This window comes from Acipenser ruthenus, chromosome 41 (assembly GCF_902713425.1).
Source record: "Acipenser ruthenus chromosome 41, fAciRut3.2 maternal haplotype, whole genome shotgun sequence".
In the NCBI taxonomy this organism is placed as follows: Eukaryota; Metazoa; Chordata; class Actinopteri; order Acipenseriformes; family Acipenseridae; genus Acipenser; species Acipenser ruthenus.
The window spans coordinates 8,028,913-8,050,487 of NC_081229.1; the positions used below are offsets into that span (position 1 = coordinate 8,028,913).

Sequence of the window (21,575 nt, forward strand, 5' to 3'; positions counted from 1 at the left end):
ATTATTTCACATTATACAGATATCACATTTTTTTTACATACAATTACCCATTTATACAGTTGGGTTTTTACTGGAGCAATCTAGGTAAAGTACCTTGCTCAAGGGTACAACAGCAGTGTCCCCCACTGGGGATTGAACCCACAACCCTCCGGTCAAGAGTCCGGAGCCCTAACCACTACTCCACACTGCTGCCCCGTAGTTACATTTAAGAACAACTTGATATGAGTTTTGCTAAATTCTTAGACTGCAAAGTGCTATACCCACGCATCACAAGGTCGAACAACAAGACTGCTGATTGCAAACGGCTGATGTGCACCAGCTATGTACAGCTTCATTTTAAGACTTCATAAACCCTGTGTTGATTCAGAGCTTACATTAAACACAGGAAAACCACAGAATATTTACAGACAGTTCTCACTTCTTCACCATTTAAAAGGTAAGCATGAGCAACGGGTTGCTTAGTGAAAAGGAACAAACGGCTGTTGAAACAATAAGAGCTTGTGCCATTGAACTGGAACAGAGCCATGTGTACACCGCCCCGCACAGGGTCCGTGTTTATCAGAAAAGCCTCCGTGTTCAGTTTGTATCGGGTGTTATTATTTCTTACAGCATCGCACCCGTTCAGACGGCCGTTCACTTGTTTTCTGAGCTGAAATCAGTTGCGCACGTCAGCAGTGGACCCTCGGGAGGTGATGGCGGAAGGGGAGCCCCTGGCCATGAAGGTGGCAGCGGGCGCTCCACTTCTCCCCCTGGTGAAGGAATCAGGACTAGCTGGGGTGCTGGTGTTGACCCTGCTCGTGGCCGCTGCGGCCGGACGGTTTTCCCCCCGTGCTCCGCTCAGCAGCATATTCAGGGGCTGCTGAGGACCGGCAGCATCCTGTCCTGGTCCTGTAGTGGTGAAGGGAGAGGCAGCTCCTTGTCGCAAGCAGCTTTGGTTTGTACATCCTGTGCTATAAGAATTTAGACCCTTTTGCGGATCCTCATTGGGTCCAGAATCAGTTACTATGAACTTCCCCACTGATGATATAGATGAAGGAATATGCTGGAAATCTAGTGATATGAAGAATAGTGAGTTCTGGCCTACACCTGTGTTCTGGATGAAGGGAATCCCTCTTAAGGTTACCCTTTGTGAGCAGCATGAAATGCATCATGAAAATAGCTATCAATCCAGTACGATTGTTGCTGGTGAAAGAATGACTCTGAGTAAAGGAACCAGGAGCAAGTCTCTGGTAAACTGTGGATGTGACAAATGTAAGGGTGAGTTATCAATGACAGGGCCTAAACCCTGCCCTGCTTGTAGCCATATGGGTAAGCATTGTCGAATGCTCTTTCAATGTGATGGACCTGAAGGTGTGTCATTCTCGCACCTGAATATTGATCCAGATAATGTAAGACGAGTCGAATGTGTGGGGTGTGAAACTGATCGTACTGTAAGATGGGCACATTGGGTAAACTGGAATGCGAAGAAGGTATCCCTGCTAGACGTGTCCAGATATCTTGCAGGTATCAAGTGAAGGCTGATGTCCCTCATACCTGTGATGTGAAAAGATGGCTATCTCGGCCTGTCGTGGCCTTCACAGAACCACTCAGAGCTGAACCAGAGAGAGAAGTTGAATCCTGCTGGAGCAGGGCTGACTTGCTTGAAATCAATGGGAGAATCTAAGATTGTTGAAGTACCTTACTTATAAATGTATTATGCTATATTCTTTGTGTTAGTTTACAATAATATAATATGATGTACCTTGTTATTAATCTACTGTATGATTGTTTAAAATATTCTTTGTAACCAGTAACAATGTTATTAGTGGAATTGGATGGAGTCTGTGTAAACGGTTCATTGATAGAAACTCCTGCTAGCATGTTGAAGTCTGGGGCCTCTCTCTCTTATCAGGGGGTAGGATCTCTAACATATACATGGAGCCTCCTTAGCATTCCAATCCAGTAAAGCAAAGGCAAGTGAAATGAAAATAACCCAAATAGTGTAAAGACAGTTAGAATTGAATTAAAAGAAATACTGGTTTGTGATTTTACTGTAAGGTAGAACAATATGAAGTGTATTAGCAGAAAGTTTATAAGAATTTGGAACTAAGAGAATCTAGTGCAGAAATGAACCTAAAGTAAGAATGGTAGTCAAAGCAGAATGGTACCAGTCTGTGTCAGGCATCCAGCAGGCTTGCCAAAGAGAAGGTAATTAACCTTGGTAACCCTTGCTTGTTTACAGTACCAGGCGGAGGGTGAAGTCTGGGGGTTTGGAATCCAAGGTTTATATAATGAGTGATCTGTTACATATAAGAAATATCTCTTGGAACAAATGAGGGGGGCCATAGCATAGGACCATGGAATGCCATACATCTGAGAAGGTGCTTACAAAACAGTCTTCTATCAATAATGGATGACCTTGATAGAGAAGCAGGTGGTTCAGAAATTACCTTAACAGGATTTTTGTAAGAAAAAAAACAGAGAGGTCAAGTTTAAAGTACTGAATGGCTACTATGAGACTGTTTATATTTTGGCTATGTTCCTGATAGACTGAATTTAAGTGAGAATGCTTGAATATATAGTTGCCTGCTTAAGACGTTTGCTATGAGCCTTCTACCAGCCCCTATCCAATATATTTTAGTTAATTGTTAAACCACATCTATGTAACAAAGCCAACCAAATAAGGAGAATGTCTTTTGAAGTTAAAAGGGACATATATATATATATAATATATATATGATGTCCCTTTTAACTTCAAAAGACGTTCTCCTTATTTACACCGAGATAGGTGTTATATATTAAAAAAACACATCTTTCGATGTATTTTTCATATACTTGCACTGTATTCACATGCATGCTGTGTTTAGGAACTCTCTGGTACCAAGAAAGAATAACATCAGTTCAGAAGTTCACCTTACATATTTTGGAGATGTAGCAGAGGTGGACTAGGGGATGATTGTGTTTGGGTCGTGTTCAGAAGTCTTTTGAAGACAGTTTCTTTGCAGACACCCTTATCCAGGGTGACTTACAATTGTTACAAGTTATCACAGTACAAAGTATTGCATTATAAAATATCACATTACAGAATATCATAATACAGGTAAGAGCAGTTATGAACGTACAGTGAGATCAAATTCAAGTAAGAGCAGAATAAAGAATACAGTAAAGAGCGAGTTCCACTGAGAGCAGCTAAAACAGTAAATATCTGCTTACATGAGTAAAGTCCAGTAAGAACACATAGTAAGAATGATACATGGATGAGAATGATTTCAAATAAGAGCAATTACAAACAAAAGTGAGTACGGTTACCTATAAGAGTAAAATAAAAAAAATCTGATTTATTTGATTTTAAATCTCTTTTTTTATTAATTATGGAATTGTTTTTGTAGTACCGTAGTTGTAGCTCCACAGTACCTCCAAACTAAATTTAAGGATGTTGGAAATGGTGGTTTGTGAATAGTTACATTCCAAACTAAATTAAAATTGCTTATCTTAATCTTAAATTAATACATAAAGCAAATTATTTATCACTGTGGCAGCCTCTAAATGTGAACTACAATATGTGAACTACAAGAATTTAGCGATGGAGTACGCCAGGGAAACTCATCCCAGGCATTCTTTTCTTTCTTTGATTTCCTCTTACTGTGTCGGTCCAAACACAAGCAGTTGTCACTTAGGACTGCTTTGCTTTTTATAGTGTGTTCAATTGCTAAAGTTCCTGATTGCACCACTAAATAAACCTGGTTTCAGCGGGTCTAACACAGAGCTCAATTGTCTATTTGGGACCCCATTGCACAGTCATCAGAATCGCTTCGGTGAATATGTTAATGATGGGGCAGACGCTCTATAACGGGGCAAGACATGTCTTCAGAATACCATTTCAGTGCAGTAAATTTTTTTTTTTTTTCGCTCCATTTATGAGCCACAGAATCGGGGCTGGTAGCGCTTGCACTCGCATTTGCACTGTGATCAGAATACAGCCCTAAGAGTTTTAGTATATAGACAGGAAGAGTTTAAGATGTTTGTATTACTAAAATGTTTTTTTTTTAAATATGCTTTTCATGTCTTCCTTGAGAAACTATATAAAATAGGTAGTACATGAAAAAATGATTTAAATAAATAATTTAAAAATATATATCAAATGATTTAAATCATGATTTAAATCAATGATTTAAATCGACTTGATTTAAATCAGCCAACCCTGGTTAGGAGCAGTAGTAGAGTACAGCAAGGTATGGAGCAGTTCAGTGCAAGTACAAACTGATGCAAGTACTGGAACAATTCTGTATAGTCCAGTATAGTGGAGAGTTGTGAGGTTTACAGATGCTGTCTGAACAGGTGTGTCTTGAGGAGGTGCTGGAAGGTGGTCAGGGACTGAGCAGTCCTGATATCCATGGGTAGGCCATTCCACCACTGGGAGGCAAGGATGGAGATGGAGCAGGCTCTGGAGGTGGAGTGGACGGGGGGAGTACTCTGCCAGAGGTGGAGGAGCAGAGGGGGGTGATCAGGGGGTGTAGGGAGAAATGATAGTTTGGAGATAGGAGGGAGCAGAAAGGTCAAGACAGCGATTGGCGAGTACAAGAGTTTTTAATTGAATGCCAGCAGCAGTAGGGAGTCAGTGTAGAGAGTGGAGCAGTGGTGTAGCGTGGGAGAAACAAGGAAGGAAAAGACAAGCTAGCAGCAGAGTTTTGGATGAGCTGGAGCGGATGGATAGCAGAGGCAGAGGGGCCAGCCAGGAAAGAGTTGCAGTAGTCAAGGCGGGACAGTAGCAGGGCATGGAGCTGTGTGGAGTAGTCGGTGAGGAAGGGGCGAATTCTGCGTATGTAGCTGAGGAAGAAGCGACCGGAGCGTGCCAGAGTAGAGATGTGCTGAGAGTAGGAGAGGGAGGGGTCGAGGGTGACACTGAGGTTCTTGGTGGATTCAAGAGGAATAGAGATAGAGAGATCAGCGGTGGGGGAGGAAGGGGGGAAGAAAAGGAGGTCTGATTTGGAGAGTTTGAGTCTGAGATAATGTGAGTGCATCCAGGAGGAGATGGCCGAGAGAGGTAGAGATACGGGAGGAAATGTCAGTCAGAGGGTGGAGAGGAAGATATGGGCATCTGGGAAATGTCGGGGCACTGGGACCTTTTTACAATTGAACACACTATAAAACAATTTTTATGAGACATCATACACACAGTTTATTGTGCTTACATTGAACAAAAACTATACACACACACACATACACACATGCACACACGTACATGCGTGTGCACATCCACATACGAGTAAGGCATCAGAAAAGTGGGGATTCTGATATCTTGCTTCTGAGCTCAAAACAAGAATGACGTTTATCTCGGTAGTAGTACTGTGTGTTAAAGAAACTTAATTTCCCATGATTCCAATGGTCAAAAGTCAGGTGACCTGCCCCAGGGAATTCAAGGGGGTTTAAAAGCAAGCATAGAGCGAGGAGGGAGGTACTCTGTGCTGTACAGCAGCGTGTCTGTGCTGCCAAGCGGTGTGGTCGGTTTTACACCATTGCAGATAAGTGCATTGTAAAACAGCAACTATTATACCTCTGTGTGTGTGTGTGTGTGTGTGTGTGTGTAATAGCGGAGCAGAGTCAAGAACAGCCGTGCTTTCTGTGTATAGAAACACGGAGACAAAGAGATTGAAAAAGGCGACCAGAGAAGAACTTCAGATTCCAGAATCAAAGGTGGCTGTGTGGAGGGACTTCAGACTGCAAAGCGAGTAGTGTTTTGTCGTTGTCTTGCTGGAGGAAACTGCAACGTGTCTGCAGCCTGGATTGAAGCCTAACTGATGCATTCTCCAAACAGAGATCTCTACAGTGAGTAATTCAAACCGCGAGCTGGCGGTATTCAATTGTGCTCTGTTTTTAAAGCAGCGTTCTGTGTGCACCTGTTTTTATAAAGAAAGCCACGGTGTTATTGAGACTGTTTTTACTCACCTGTTCACCTACCTGCTGTGTACAGCTCTTACTCTGCTTGCCCCAGCTGTAAAGGTAAAAATGCCAAACTGAACACTAGTTTTACCAGTGCAAACTGTGTGCATGCACTGTGTGCACGCAATGCAGACAGGCTAAAAGAATTGAATCTATTCAGTCTTGAACAAAGAAGACTACGATGCGATCTGATTCAAACATTCAAAATCCTAAAAGGTATAGACAATGTCAACCCAGGGGACTTCTTTGACCTGAAAAAAGAAACAAGGACCAGGGGTCACAAATGGAGATTAGATAAAGGGGCATTCAGAACAGAAAATACGATTTACACAGAGAATTGTGAGGGTCTGGAACCAACTCCCCAGTAATGTTGTTGAAGCTGACACCCTGGGATCCTTCAAGAAGCTGCTTGATGAGATTCTGGGATCAATAAGCTACTAACAACCAAACGAGCAAGACGGGCTGAATGGGGCCTCCTCTCGTTTGTAAACTTTCTTATGTTCTTATGTTCTTATGTTCTTATGGAAGCATTACAGCCTACAGTGAGTGGACTGAGTGTTTGAAAGGAATTTATGGACCCAGACACTTTTTTTAATGAACTGTGTGCCATAATAAAGAAACACAAACAAGCAACCGCGACACAGACTGTGTTAAAGTTTATTGTTTTGTTGTGGAATTTGAACCAGGAGGCTGCAAAGTGCTGACTGCCAGACACAGTGCTCACCAGCAGAGGGCGCCAGCACACCTGAAAGAAAGGGGTTTTACATTAATCCAAAGGACTATAACCAAACCAACCTTACTTACCTGTTGTTCCTGTGTGGGCCACACGGGTTTGCAATCTCATCGGGCGCAGAGAGAGATACCAACTGCTTACCTGCAAAAGGATTACAATTATATTGTATGCTTTACTTACCTAGTGGAGCCTACTGATCCAACGCTGGGTCTGCACTCAGCAGCCACTCAAAGGAGCCTGATCTGGATTTAAACAATTTCCACTTGCAAACGAGACAAGCTCGTGCAGGTTTAGAGAGGCTTGAAGGAGTGAGCTTAGTGTGCAGGTTTTCTTTTGTTTTATTATTTTCATAAACGTTTTGGTTGGTCTGTGTGAACTTTAAAACAAGCAATAATAAAACTGCCTCTTCTTCATCCTTCCTTTCTGCCTCCGTGTGTCGCCTCTCATACTGCCAGTTGGCTACCACGTTAAATACCGAACAGATCATTCACAATAATATATAGGGTTTTTAACCCTAACTCGCCATTCACACCCACTATTAAAGTTGAAACGGTTCTGCAGCCTGAAGTGGGTGTGTATGTGTTGAAGTGTTCATGTATATCCATTGCTACAGCGCCGGTGGACCATGAGGGTGGGTGTCTCTTGTGTCACCTGGAAAGAGTTGCATGTTCTGTGTCTTACCTGATCACGGCAGTCTGCGGTTGCTTGTGTTGTCTGGTTCCTTTGGCTGCTGTGTGGGGGTGGGAATGGCAGAAATAAATGCAATAACTAAACAAAAAGTCATGGAATTATGGCAAAACCAATGGGAAGACAATCCTAAGGGAAGGTTTTATTATGATAGACAGTCAAAGGATAGATTAGGGAGTGAAACATCTAGAGGGGAATTGAACAGAGTGGAAGAAACTATAATGAAGAGATTGAGAATTGGATATACAGCATTGAGGCAGCATCTGTTTAGAATAGGGAAACACGTAGATGGATCATGTGGAGATTGTCAAAGGTTGGAAACTGTACAACATTATATTTTGGAATGTAGTAAATTCAAACAAAGAGGTGTTAATAAATCAGTTGAATGCTTAGAGATGGATAATAAATTAATACACAGCGTATTGAAGGAGGGAAAAGGAAAACAAGAGAAAGAAACATAATACAATGTATTCAGAGTCCTGGAAAATGGGGATGTGTCTGATGTTATAGAAGGGGATAGCGGGCGCTCATCATCTGCTGTTAGATGGCATGAGACAACTTCCTTTATTACACTCTGGTGTTACACTGCAGTTACAATGATTATTACACTCTGGTGTTACACTGCAGTTACAATGATTATTACAGTCTGGTGTTACACTGCAGTTACAATGATTATTACAGTCTGGTGTTACGCTGCAGTTACAATGATTATTACAGTGTGGTGTTACACTGCAGTTACAATGATTATTACAGTCTGGTGTTAAACTGCAGTTGCAATGTGTTTTTTGCCATTTCCAGGAAACATTGAAATTAGTGACCAGAGCAAAAAACATGCATTATCTGTGCAGACAAAAGTGGAGGTGCTGGGGGCTCCCATGTGGCGCATCCAGTAAAGGCGCTCCACGTGAGTGCAGGATGCGCTCTATAGCCTGCAAGTCGCGAGTTTGAATCCAGGCTAGTCTTTTGCCGATCGAGGACGGGAGCTTCCAAGTGGCGGCGCGCAATTGGCCGAGCGTCGCCCGGGGGGAGGGAGGGTTAGGTCGGTCAGAGTATCCTCGGCTCACCGCGCACCAGCGACCACTGTAGTCTGGCCGGGCACCTGCAGGCTAGCCTGTAGCTGCCCGAGAGCTGCGTTGTCCTCCGACGCTGTAGCTCTTGGGTGGCTGCATGGTGAGTCTGCAGTGTGGAAAAAAGCGGTCAGCTTGACGGCACGCGCTTCGGAGGACAGCGTGTGTTCATCTTCGCCCCTCCCGAGTCAGCGCAGGGGTGGTAGCGGTGAGCCGACCGTAATAAAATAATTGGCCATTCCAAATTGGGAGAAAATAATAAAAAATAATTGGCAACGACTAAATTTAAAAAAAAAAAAATAAATAAATAAAAAAGTGGAGGTGCTGAAAGCGATGGATAATGCAGCACCGTACAAGAAAAAGAAAGATGCTGCTGCAGATTTCAACATTCCCACAAGCACTTTGAAAACCGTTCTGAAATAACGGGATACAATAATACAGGCCTGTGAACAGCAAACTGGATGCAAGTCGTCAGCGTTTCTGATTTGCTCAATACCTGATGCTGAGGACGCCTTGCTTCTGTGCTTTAAAAATGCCTGTGATCAGAATGTGCCTGAATCTGGGATCACTATGAGACACACCCTGAGGAATGAGCACAGCAGCTGGGACGTGCACATTTCAACTGCAGTTCAAATTTGCAATGCATACTCACAACCGTATTTTCAAAAAAATGCACAGCATTTACATTTTATATGCTTTTCATTGTACTGTAATTTGAAAGTTCAGTCTTCCTGTAACTTCAGTAAAAACTCACAGTCTGGCCTGGACTCCTGATAAAAAATAATTACTGATGAGACCCATTTTTTTGCTGGTCCCTTGACATTCATATTAATGAGAGTTGATTGTGTATATATTAGGGATGGGAATTTTGAGTAATTTAGTCCTCAAGCGTTAAGTATTTGGTATTCAAACCTAATGCCAGACAATATTATTCTACATATGCGCCACATAAATGACCACAAGTTAAGGTGAACATATGGCTTCATGGTCACCGGGACAAATTGCTAAGATGAATATTGTTGCTTAATTACTGTGGGAATCAAACAAGTAATACATATCAGCTGTTCACTATTCCTCCCTCTGTACATATCAGCTGTTCACTATTCCTCCCTCTGTACATATCAGCTGTTCACTATTCCTCCCTCTGTACATATCAGCTGTTCACTATTCCTCCCACTGTACATATCAGCTCTTCAGTATTCCTCCCACCGATCAGAGGGAGTGAACAACTGGAATCGATCATTTAAATTAATTAAAATATATGTTTGATAAGCATTTTATTCATTATTATTAGTATTGATGTGTAGTGTAATTAAGGTGTAATGCTTAATTTCCACGTTAATCTCTTAGTTTAAGGGTATCTTTAAAATCCTGTCCTGTCTCGGTGTCCCGATGACCATGGAGTAATATAGTCACCCTGCCAGTCCTATTTCTAAATGCTAATGTAACACACAGTTAAATAATAGGTTAAGTACTGAGTGACATTTGCTTTCAGGTAGAGTTAATTGTATCTTATGCAAGTCTTACTAGATAAATGTCAATCTATTCTAATTGAACTAATGAACACAAGCTTTACTACATTAAATCATTACACACAAAGCCTGGCCAGCCTGTTTAAAATGTAACTCGAAAGCCCTTGCAAATAGCAGATCCAATGAACAAACAAATACAACTTGTCTTAAATATTCCTGGATGTTCGATCAAAAATCCCAGAAAAAACCCATTCATCTAGTATAGGGAGGAGTTGCAATGCTAAATCCATTAACAAAGGTCCATATTTTCACCTGCTCCAAAAATATGTTCAGTCTGCCATGCTCACAAGGTACCAGACCAAGCCTACAGCAGGAAGACTGTATATAGAATGGCTAAATACATTGAGTAAACTTTTTCAACAGAGACAATCCTGTGGTATTATGAACTTACTACAAGACATTCTGTGTGCCTTCAATAGTAAAGCCACTCCTGCTATTAAGGCCAGATTGCATTTGTCCCTTGAATGCCCCTCATAACACTGTATTTAAATAAATCAATGATTTTATTATTTTGACAGCTACTAAACAGAATCCCGTGTGCTGCCATGGACAGTGTGAAGATGGAATCTGTCCAGATTAAAGAGGAGCTCCCTGAACTTGAACTTATCCCCATTAGAGTGGAGTTCTCTGGGCTGACTTCCCTCCCCATTAAACAGGAGCTCTGTGAGATGCAATGTGACAGCAGTCAGCCAGAGGTCTGTGAGATTAAAGCTGAGCACAATGACCTGGAGATCCCCCAGACAGAAGAACCCCTTCCTGTTAAACAAGAAGAGGTGCTGGAAACTGTCCGTATTAAACAGGAGCCCCCTGAAGTAGAGTTTGAGCACATGGAACCAGGGAAGGAAGAATCTGAGGACTTCAAACCAAACATCCCTGAGCTGGAGCCTGTACGCCTGCGGGAGTGTAGCGTGGTGCTGGAGAGAATCTGCGTGAGAGAGCAAGGCGCTGGAGAGGAAGGCTCTCCCAACAGCACGCAAGGAGGTGGAAAGGAAGATGGGTGCTCCCATTCAGAATGCAGTCTAGCAGGTGAGTGACTCCCAGTAGCTATGACATTGTCATTCTAGATTGCGTGAAATCCACAGTGTGGTTGAGAGGGAGGGAGCATATTGGTTAGATTACTTTACTTTAAAACCTGTCCAATCCGTCATCGCTTGGGACTGGAAAGTGGTGCCGGATTAGAGAGTTAATGTAAAACATTGAATACTGACCTAAAGGTAAAATGACTAAACTATTTGAACACTAAACAACAGTATTACTGTAAATACACAGTGTAATAAACACAATAATGCTTCAGCAAACTCTTCACCTGTTATTATCACAAGCCTGTTTAACCCATTCCCATAGAAAGACCTTCATGTGCTTGTTCTGTACCTGCATGAGGATTCAGGTGCTTTCTGCGGCATTCAGGGTTTCACAGTGTTAGCTCTTTTGAGTTAGTGTTTGTTAGGGGTGTGCACCTTAAGCTTGATGACGATATGATATGTACCTCGATACATGGCCTGTGATACGATATGTACCTCGATACGATATGTACCTCGATACACGGGCTGTGATCCGATATGTACCTTGATACGATATGTACCTCGATACACGGGCTGTGATACGATATGTACCTCGATACACGGGCTGTGATCCGATATGTACCTCGATACACGGGCTGTGATACGATATGTACCTCGATACGATATGTACCTCGATACATGGGCTGTGATACGATATGTACCTCGATACACGGGCTGTGATACGATATGTACCTCGATACACGGGCTGTGATACGATATGTACCTCGATACACGGGCTGTGATACGATATGTACCTCGATACACGGGCTGTGATCCGATATGTACCTCGATACACGGGCTGTGATCCGATATGTACCTTGATACGATATGTACCTCGATACATGGGCTGTGATACGATATGTACCTCGATACAATATGTACCTCGATACACGGGCTGTGATACGATATGTACCTCGATACACGGGCTGTGTTACGATATTTACCTCGATACACGGGCTGTGATACGATATGTACCTCGATACACAGGCTGTGATACGATATGTACCTCGATACACGGGCTGTGATCCGATATTTACCTCGATACACGGGCTGCGATACGATATGTACCTCGATACACGGGCTGTGATCCGATATGTACCTTGATACGATATATACCTCGATACATGGGCTGCCATCCGATATGTACCTCGATACACAGGCTGTGATACGATATGTACCTCGATACACGGGCTGTGATACGATATGTACCTCGATACACGGGCTGTGATACGATATGTACCTCGATACACAGGCTGTGATACGATATGTACCTCGATACACAGGCTGTGATGCGATATGTACCTCGATACACGGGCTGTGATCCGATATTTACCTCGATACATGGGCTGCGATCCGATATGTACCTCGATACACGGGCTGTGATACGATATGTACCTTGATACATGGGCTGTGATCCGATATGTACCTCGATACACGGGCTGTGATACGATATGTACCTCGATACACGGGCTGTGATCCGATATTTACCTTGATACGATATGTACCTCGATACGATATGTACCTCGATACACGGGCTGTGATACGATATGTACCTTGATACACGGGCTGTGATACGATATGTACCTCGATACAATATGTACCTCGATACACAGGCTGCGATACGATATGTACCTCGATACGATATGTACCTCGATACACAGGCTGCGATACGATATTTACCTCGATACGATATATACCTCGATACATGGGCTGTGATCCGATATGTACCTCGATACACGGGCTGTGATACGATATGTACCTCGATACACGGGCTGTGATACGATATGTACCTCGATACACAGGCTGTGATACGATATGTACCTTGATACGATATGTACCTCGATACATGGGCTGTGATACGATATGTACCTCGATACACAGGCTGTGATCCGATATGTACCTTGATACGATATGTACCTCGATACATGGGCTGTGATACGATATGTACCTCGATACATAGGCTGTGATACGATATGTACCTTGATACGATAGGTACCTCGATACACGGGCTGTGATCCGATATGTACCTTGATACGATATGTACCTCGATACATGGGCTGTGATACGATATGTACCTTGATACGATATGTACCTCGATACACGGGCTGTGATACGATATGTACCTCGATACATAGGCTGTGATACGATATGTACCTTGATACGATATATACCTCGATACACGGGCTGTGATCCGATATGTACCCTGATACGATATGTACCTCGATACATGGGCTGTGATACGATATGTACCTCGATACACGGGCTGTGATACGATATGTACCTCGATACACGGGCTGTGATCCGATATGTACCTCGATACATGGGCTGTGATCCGATATGTACCTTGATACGATATGTACCTCGATACACTGGCTGTGATACGATATGTACCTCGATACACGGGCTGTGATGCGATATGTACCTTGATACGATATGTACCTCGATACACTGGCTGTGATACGATATGTACCTCGATACACGGGCTGTGATACGATATGTACCTCGATACACGGGCTGTGATGCGATATGTACCTTGATGCGATATGTACCTCGATACACTGGCTGTGATACGATATGTACCTCGATACACGGGCTGTGATGCGATATGTACCTTGATACGATATGTACCTCGATACACGGGCTGTGATACGATATTTACCTTGATACACGGGCTGTAATACGATATGTACCTCGATACAATATGTACCTCGATACACAGGCTGCGATACGATATTTACCTCGATACGATATATACCTCGATACATGGGCTGTGATCCGATATGTACCTTGATACATGGGCTGTGATCCGATATGTACCTCGATACACGGGCTGTGATACGATATGTACCTCGATACACGGGCTGTGATACGATATGTACCTCGATACACGGGCTGTGATACGATATGTACCTCGATACACGGGCTGCGATACGATATGTACCTCGATACATGGGCTGCGATACGATATGTACCTCGATACATGGGCTGCGATACGATATGTACCTCGATACACGGGCTGTGATACGATATGTACCTCGATACATGGGCTGTGATCCGATATGTACCTCGATACACGGGCTGTGATACGATATGTACCTCGATACACGGGCTGTGATACGATATGTACCTCGATACATGGGCTGTGATCCGATATGTACCTCGATACACGGGCTGTGATACGATATGTACCTCGATACACGGGCTGTGATACGATATGTACCTTGATACGATATGTACCTCGATACACGGGCTGTGATACGATATGTACCTCGATACATGGGCTGTGATACGATATGTACCTTGATACACGGGCTGTGATACGATATGTACCTCGATACATGGGCTGTGATCCGATATGTACCTCGATACACGGGCTGTGATACGATATGTACCTCGATACACGGGCTGTGATACGATATGTACCTCGATACACAGGCTGTGATACGATATGTACCTTGATACGATATGTACCTCGATACATGGGCTGTGATACGATATGTACCTCGATACACAGGCTGTGATCCGATATGTACCTTGATACGATATGTACCTCGATACACGGGCTGTGATACGATATGTACCTCGATACACAGGCTGTGATCCGATATGTACCTTGATACGATATGTACCTCGATACACGGGCTGTGATCCGATATGTACCTCGATACATAGGCTGTGATACGATATGTACCTTGATACGATATGTACCTCGATACATGGGCTGTGATACGATATGTACCTCGATACATGGGCTGTGATACGATATGTACCTTGATACGATAGGTACCTCGATACACGGGCTGTGATCCGATATGTACCTCGATACATAGGCTGTGATACGATATGTACCTTGATACGATATGTACCTCGATACACGGGCTGTGATACGATATGTACCTCGATACACGGGCTGTGATCCGATATGTACCTCGATACATAGGCTGTGATACGATATGTACCTTGATACGATATATACCTCGATACATGGGCTGTGATACGATATGTACCCTGATACGATATGTACCTCGATACACGGGCTGTGATCCGATATGTACCTCGATACATGGGCTGTGATCCGATATGTACCTTGATACGATATGTACCTCGATACATGGGCTGCCATCCGATATGTACCTCGATACACAGGCTGTGATACGATATGTACCTCGATACACGGGCTGTGATACGATATGTACCTCGATACACGGGCTGTGATACGATATGTACCTCGATACACGGGCTGTGATGCGATATGTACCTTGATACGATATGTACCTCGATACACGGGCTGTGATACGATATGTACCTCGATACACGGGCTGTGATGCGATATGTACCTTGATACGATATGTACCTCGATACACGGGCTGTGATACGATATTTACCTTGATACACGGGCTGTAATACGATATGTACCTCGATACAATATGTACCTCGATACACAGGCTGCGATACGATATTTACCTCGATACGATATATACCTCGATACATGGGCTGTGATCCGATATGTACCTCGATACACGGGCTGTGATACGATATGTACCTCGATACACGGGCTGTGATACGATATGTACCTCGATACACGGGCTGTGATACGATATGCACCTCGATACACGGGCTGCGATACGATATGTACCTCGATACATGGGCTGCGATACGATATGTACCTCGATACATGGGCTGCGATACTATATGTACCTTGATACATGGGCTGTGATCCGATATGTACCTCGATACACGGGCTGTGATACGATATGTACCTCGATACGATATGTACCTCGATACATGGGCTGCGATACGATATGTACCTCGATACACGGGCTGTGATACGATATGTACCTCGATACATGGGCTGTGATCCGATATGTACCTCGATACACGGGCTGTGATACGATATGTACCTCGATACACGTGCTGTGATACGATATGTACCTTGATACGATATGTACCTCGATACACGGGCTGTGATACGATATGTACCTCGATACATGGGCTGTGATACGATATGTACCTTGATACACGGGCTGTGATACGATATGTACCTCGATACATGGGCTGTGATCCGATATGTACCTCGATACACGGGCTGTGATACGATATGTACCTCGATACACGGGCTGTGATACGATATGTACCTCGATAAAACAGGCTGTGATACGATATGTACCTTGATACACGGGCTGTGATCCGATATGTACCTCGATACATAGGCTGTGATACGATATGTACCTTGATACGATATATACCTCGATACATGGGCTGTGATACGATATGTACCCTGATACGATATGTACCTCGATACACGGGCTGTGATCCGATATGTACCTCGATACACGGGCTGTGATACGATATGTACCTCGATACATGGGCTGTGATCCGATATGTACCTCGATACACGGGCTGTGATACGATATGTACCTCGATACACGGGCTGTGATCCGATATGTACCTCGATACACGGGCTGTGATCCGATATGTACCTTGATACGATATGTACCTCGATACATGGGCTGTGATACGATATGTACCTCGATACATAGGCTGTGATACGATATGTACCTTGATACGATAGGTACCTCGATACACGGGCTGTGATCCGATATGTACCTCGATACATAGGCTGTGATACGATATGTACCTTGATACGATATGTACCTCGATACATGGGCTGTGATACGATATGTACCTCGATACATGGGCTGTGATACGATATGTACCTTGATACGATAGGTACCTCGATACACGGGCTGTGATCCGATATGTACCTCAATACATAGGCTGTGATACGATATGTACCTTGATACGATATGTACCTCGATACACGGGCTGTGATACGATATGTACCTCGATACACGGGCTGTGATCCGATATGTACCTCGATACATAGGCTGTGATACGATATGTACCTTGATACGATATATACCTCGATACATGGGCTGTGATACGATATGTACCCTGATACGATATGTACCTCGATACACGGGCTGTGATCCGATATGTACCTCGATACATAGGCTGTGATACGATATGTACCTTGATACGATATGTACCTCGATACATGGGCTGTGATACGATATGTACCCTGATACGATATGTACCTTGGTACATGGGCTGTGATCCGATATGTACCTCGATACACGGGCTGTGATACGATATGTACCTCGATACACGGGCTGTGATCCGATATGTACCCTGATACGATATGTACCTCGATACATGGGCTGTGATACGATATGTACCTCGATACATGGGCTGTGATACGATATGTACCTCGATACACGGGCTGTGATACGATATGTACCTCGATACACAGGCTGTGATACGATATGTACCTCGATACACGGGCTGTGATCCGATATTTACCTTGATACGATATGTACCTCGATATGATATGTACCTCGATACATGGGCTGCGATACGATATGTACCTCGATACACGGGCTGTGATACGATATGTACCTCGATACACGGGCTGTGATACGATATGTACCTCGATACACGGGCTGTGATCCGATATGTACCTCGATACATAGGCTGTGATACGATATGTACCCTGATACGATATGTACCTCGATACACGGGCTGTGATCCGATATGTACCTCGATACATAGGCTGTGATACGATATGTACCTCGATATGATATGTACCTCGATACATGGGCTGCGATACGATATGTACCTCGATACATGGGCTGTGATACGATATGTACCTCGATACACAGGCTGTGATACGATATGTACCTCGATACACGGGCTGTGATCCGATATGTACCTCGATACACGGGCTGTGATACGATATGTACCTCGATACACAGGCTGTGATACGATATGTACCTCGATACACGGGCTGTGATCCGATATGTACCTCGATACACGGGCTGCGATACGATATTTACCTCGATACGATATATACCTCGATACATGGGCTGCCATCCGATATGTACCTCGATACACGGGCTGTGATACGATATGTACCTCGATACACGGGCTGTGATACGATATGTACCTTGATACACGGGCTGTGATACGATATGTACCTCGATACACAGGCTGTGATACGATATGTACCTCGATACACGGGCTGTGATGCGATATGTACCTTGATACGATATGTACCTCGATACACGGGCTGTGATACGATATGTACCTCGATACACGGGCTGTGATGCGATATGTACCTTGATACGATATGTACCTCGATACACGGGCTGTGATACGATATGTACCTCGATACAATATGTACCTCGATACACAGGCTGCGATACGATATTTACCTCGATACGATATATACCTCGATACATGGGCTGTGATCCGATATGTACCTCGATACACAGGCTGCGATACGATATGTACCTCGATAAACGGGCTGTGATCCGATATTTACCTCGATACATGGGCTGTGATCCGATATGTACCTCGATACACGGGCTGTGATACGATATGTACCTCGATACACAGGCTGTGATATGATATGTACCTCGATACACGGGCTGTGATACGATATGTACCTCGATACATGGGCTGTGATCCGATATGTACCTCGATACACGGGCTGTGATATGATATGTACCTTGATACACTTGCTGTGATACGATATGTACCTCGATACATGGGCTGTGATCCGATATGTACCTCGATACACGGGCTGTGATACGATATGTACCTCGATACACGGGCTGTGATACGATATGTACCTCGATACACAGGCTGTGATACGATATGTACCTTGATACGATATGTACCTCGATATGATATGTACCTCGATACATGGGCTGCGATACGATATGTACCTCGATACACGGGCTGTGATATGATATGTACCTTGATACACTTGCTGTGATACGATATGTACCTCGATACATGGGCTGTGATCCGATATGTACCTCGATACACGGGCTGTGATACGATATGTACCTCGATACACGGGCTGTGATACGATATGTACCTCGATACACAGGCTGTGATACGATATGTACCTTGATACGATATGTACCTCGATACATGGGCTGTGATACGATATGTACCTCGATACACAGGCTGTGATCCGATATGTACCTTGATACGATATGTACCTCGATACACGGGCTGTGATACGATATGTACCTCGATACATAGGCTGTGATACGATATGTACCTTGATACGATAGGTACCTCGATACACGGGCTGTGATCCGATATGTACCTCGATACATAGGCTGTGATACGATATGTACCTTGATACGATATGTACCTCGATACACGGGCTGTGATCCGATATGTACCTCGATACACGGGCTGTGATACGATATGTACCTCGATACACAGGCTGTGATATGATATGTACCTCGATACACGGGCTGTGATACGATATGTACCTCGATACATGGGCTGTGATCCGATATGTACCTCGATACACGGGCTGTGATATGATATGTACCTTGATACACTTGCTGTGATACGATATGTACCTCGATACATGGGCTGTGATCCGATATGTACCTCGATACACGGGCTGTGATACGATATGTACCTCGATACACGGGCTGTGATACGATATGTACCTCGATACACAGGCTGTGATACGATATGTACCTTGATACGATATGTACCTCGATATGATATGTACCTCGATACATGGGCTGCGATACGATATGTACCTCGATACACGGGCTGTGATATGATATGTACCTTGATACACTTGCTGTGATACGATATGTACCTCGATACATGGGCTGTGATCCGATATGTACCTCGATACACGGGCTGTGATACGATATGTACCTCGATACACGGGCTGTGATACGATATGTACCTCGATACACAGGCTGTGATACGATATGTACCTTGATACGATATGTACCTCGATACATGGGCTGTGATACGATATGTACCTCGATACACAGGCTGTGATCCGATATGTACCTTGATACGATATGTACCTCGATACACGGGCTGTGATACGATATGTACCTCGATACATAGGCTGTGATACGATATGTACCTTGATACGATAGGTACCTCGATACACGGGCTGTGATCCGATATGTACCTCGATACATAGGCTGTGATACGATATGTACCTTGATACGATATGTACCTCGATACACGGGCTGTGATACGATATGTACCTCGATACACGGGCTGTGATCCGATATGTACCTCGATACGATATGTACCTCGATACACGGGCTGTGATACGATATGTACCCTGATACGATATGTACCTCGATACACGGGCTGTGATCCGATATGTACCTCGATACATAGGCTGTGATACGATATGTACCTTGATACGATATATACCTCGATACATGGGCTGTGATACGATATGTACCCTGATACGATATGTACCTCGATACACGGGCTGTGATACGATATGTACCTCGATACACGGGCTGTGATCCGATATGTACCTCGATACATAGGCTGTGATACGATATGTACCTTGATACGATATATACCTCGATACACGGGCTGTGATCCGATATGTACCCTGATACGATATGTACCTCGATACATGGGCTGTGATACGATATGTACCTCGATACACGGGCTGTGATACGATATGTACCTCGATACACGGGCTGTGATACGATATGTACCTCGATACACGGGCTGTGATCCGATATGTACCTCGATACATAGGCTGTGATACGATATGTACCTTGATACGATATATACCTCGATACACGGGCTGTGATCCGATATGTACCCTGATACGATATGTACCTCGATACATGGGCTGTGATACGATATGTACCTCGATACACGGGCTGTGATACGATATGTACCTCGATACACGGGCTGTGATACGATATGTACCTCGATACACGGGCTGTGATCCGATATGTACCTTGATACATGGGTTGTGATACGATATGTACCTCGATACGATATGTACCTCGATATATGGGCTGCGATACTATATGTACCTCGATACGATACATATCACAATACAACTAATAAAGCACAAAAAGTTGCTTATCAGTATAATCCAGTAATGCTAACTGGAAGAACTATGATCATGAATAATTCTAATGTTAATGAAACATTGATTATTAAATCTTATTAACTGCGTCCTGAAACAAGTGTAAATAACCAGTTTTACAACTCAGAGCAAACATGCTACTATCCTTCAATAAAGAAATAGCTCATAACAAACAATATGTTCAGTGAACGATGTTGCATTAGCACTGTGTTTACTTAATGAGCTGCATTGCATCTGTACCGGTATGAATGATTCCTTATCGATTGAACTGAACCTAGAGAGTCAGGAGCGACATATCGTCCATACCGGTGAATCGTTACACCAAGTGTTTGTTCAGCTTTCCTTTCAAGAAATCACTCGCTGTGTGGACGATTAGACATGTATTTGCTGTTCAACAACTGCACAATTCAGAATGGCTCCGGCTGGACATGGTAGCATATACACAACACCTTGCTTTTGTACAGTAATCCGTCACATATCCGTCCTAACCATTTATCTGCCATGATCAATCTCTTCAGCAGCATTCATTTATTATTGAACAGAGAAGATTAGTTCAGAGATTGTAGATCCTCCTAAAGTTTTCGGACACTGTGTTGTATGTGCTCCGTG

At 43.6% G+C, this 21,575-nt stretch overlaps 1 protein-coding gene across 1 annotated transcript in view; it reads left to right on the forward strand.

Annotated features, from left to right (window-relative positions):
• LOC131709126 (zinc finger protein 664-like) overlaps positions 1-21,575 on the forward strand; it is a 31,110-nt gene that overhangs the window by 2,782 nt on the left and 6,753 nt on the right. Inside the window, exon 2 of the mRNA XM_059011072.1 lies at positions 10,457-10,964. Coding sequence (XP_058867055.1) covers positions 10,484-10,964 — 481 coding nt within the window. The 5' untranslated portion in view covers positions 10,457-10,483. The remainder of the gene's footprint in view (positions 1-10,456; positions 10,965-21,575) is intronic.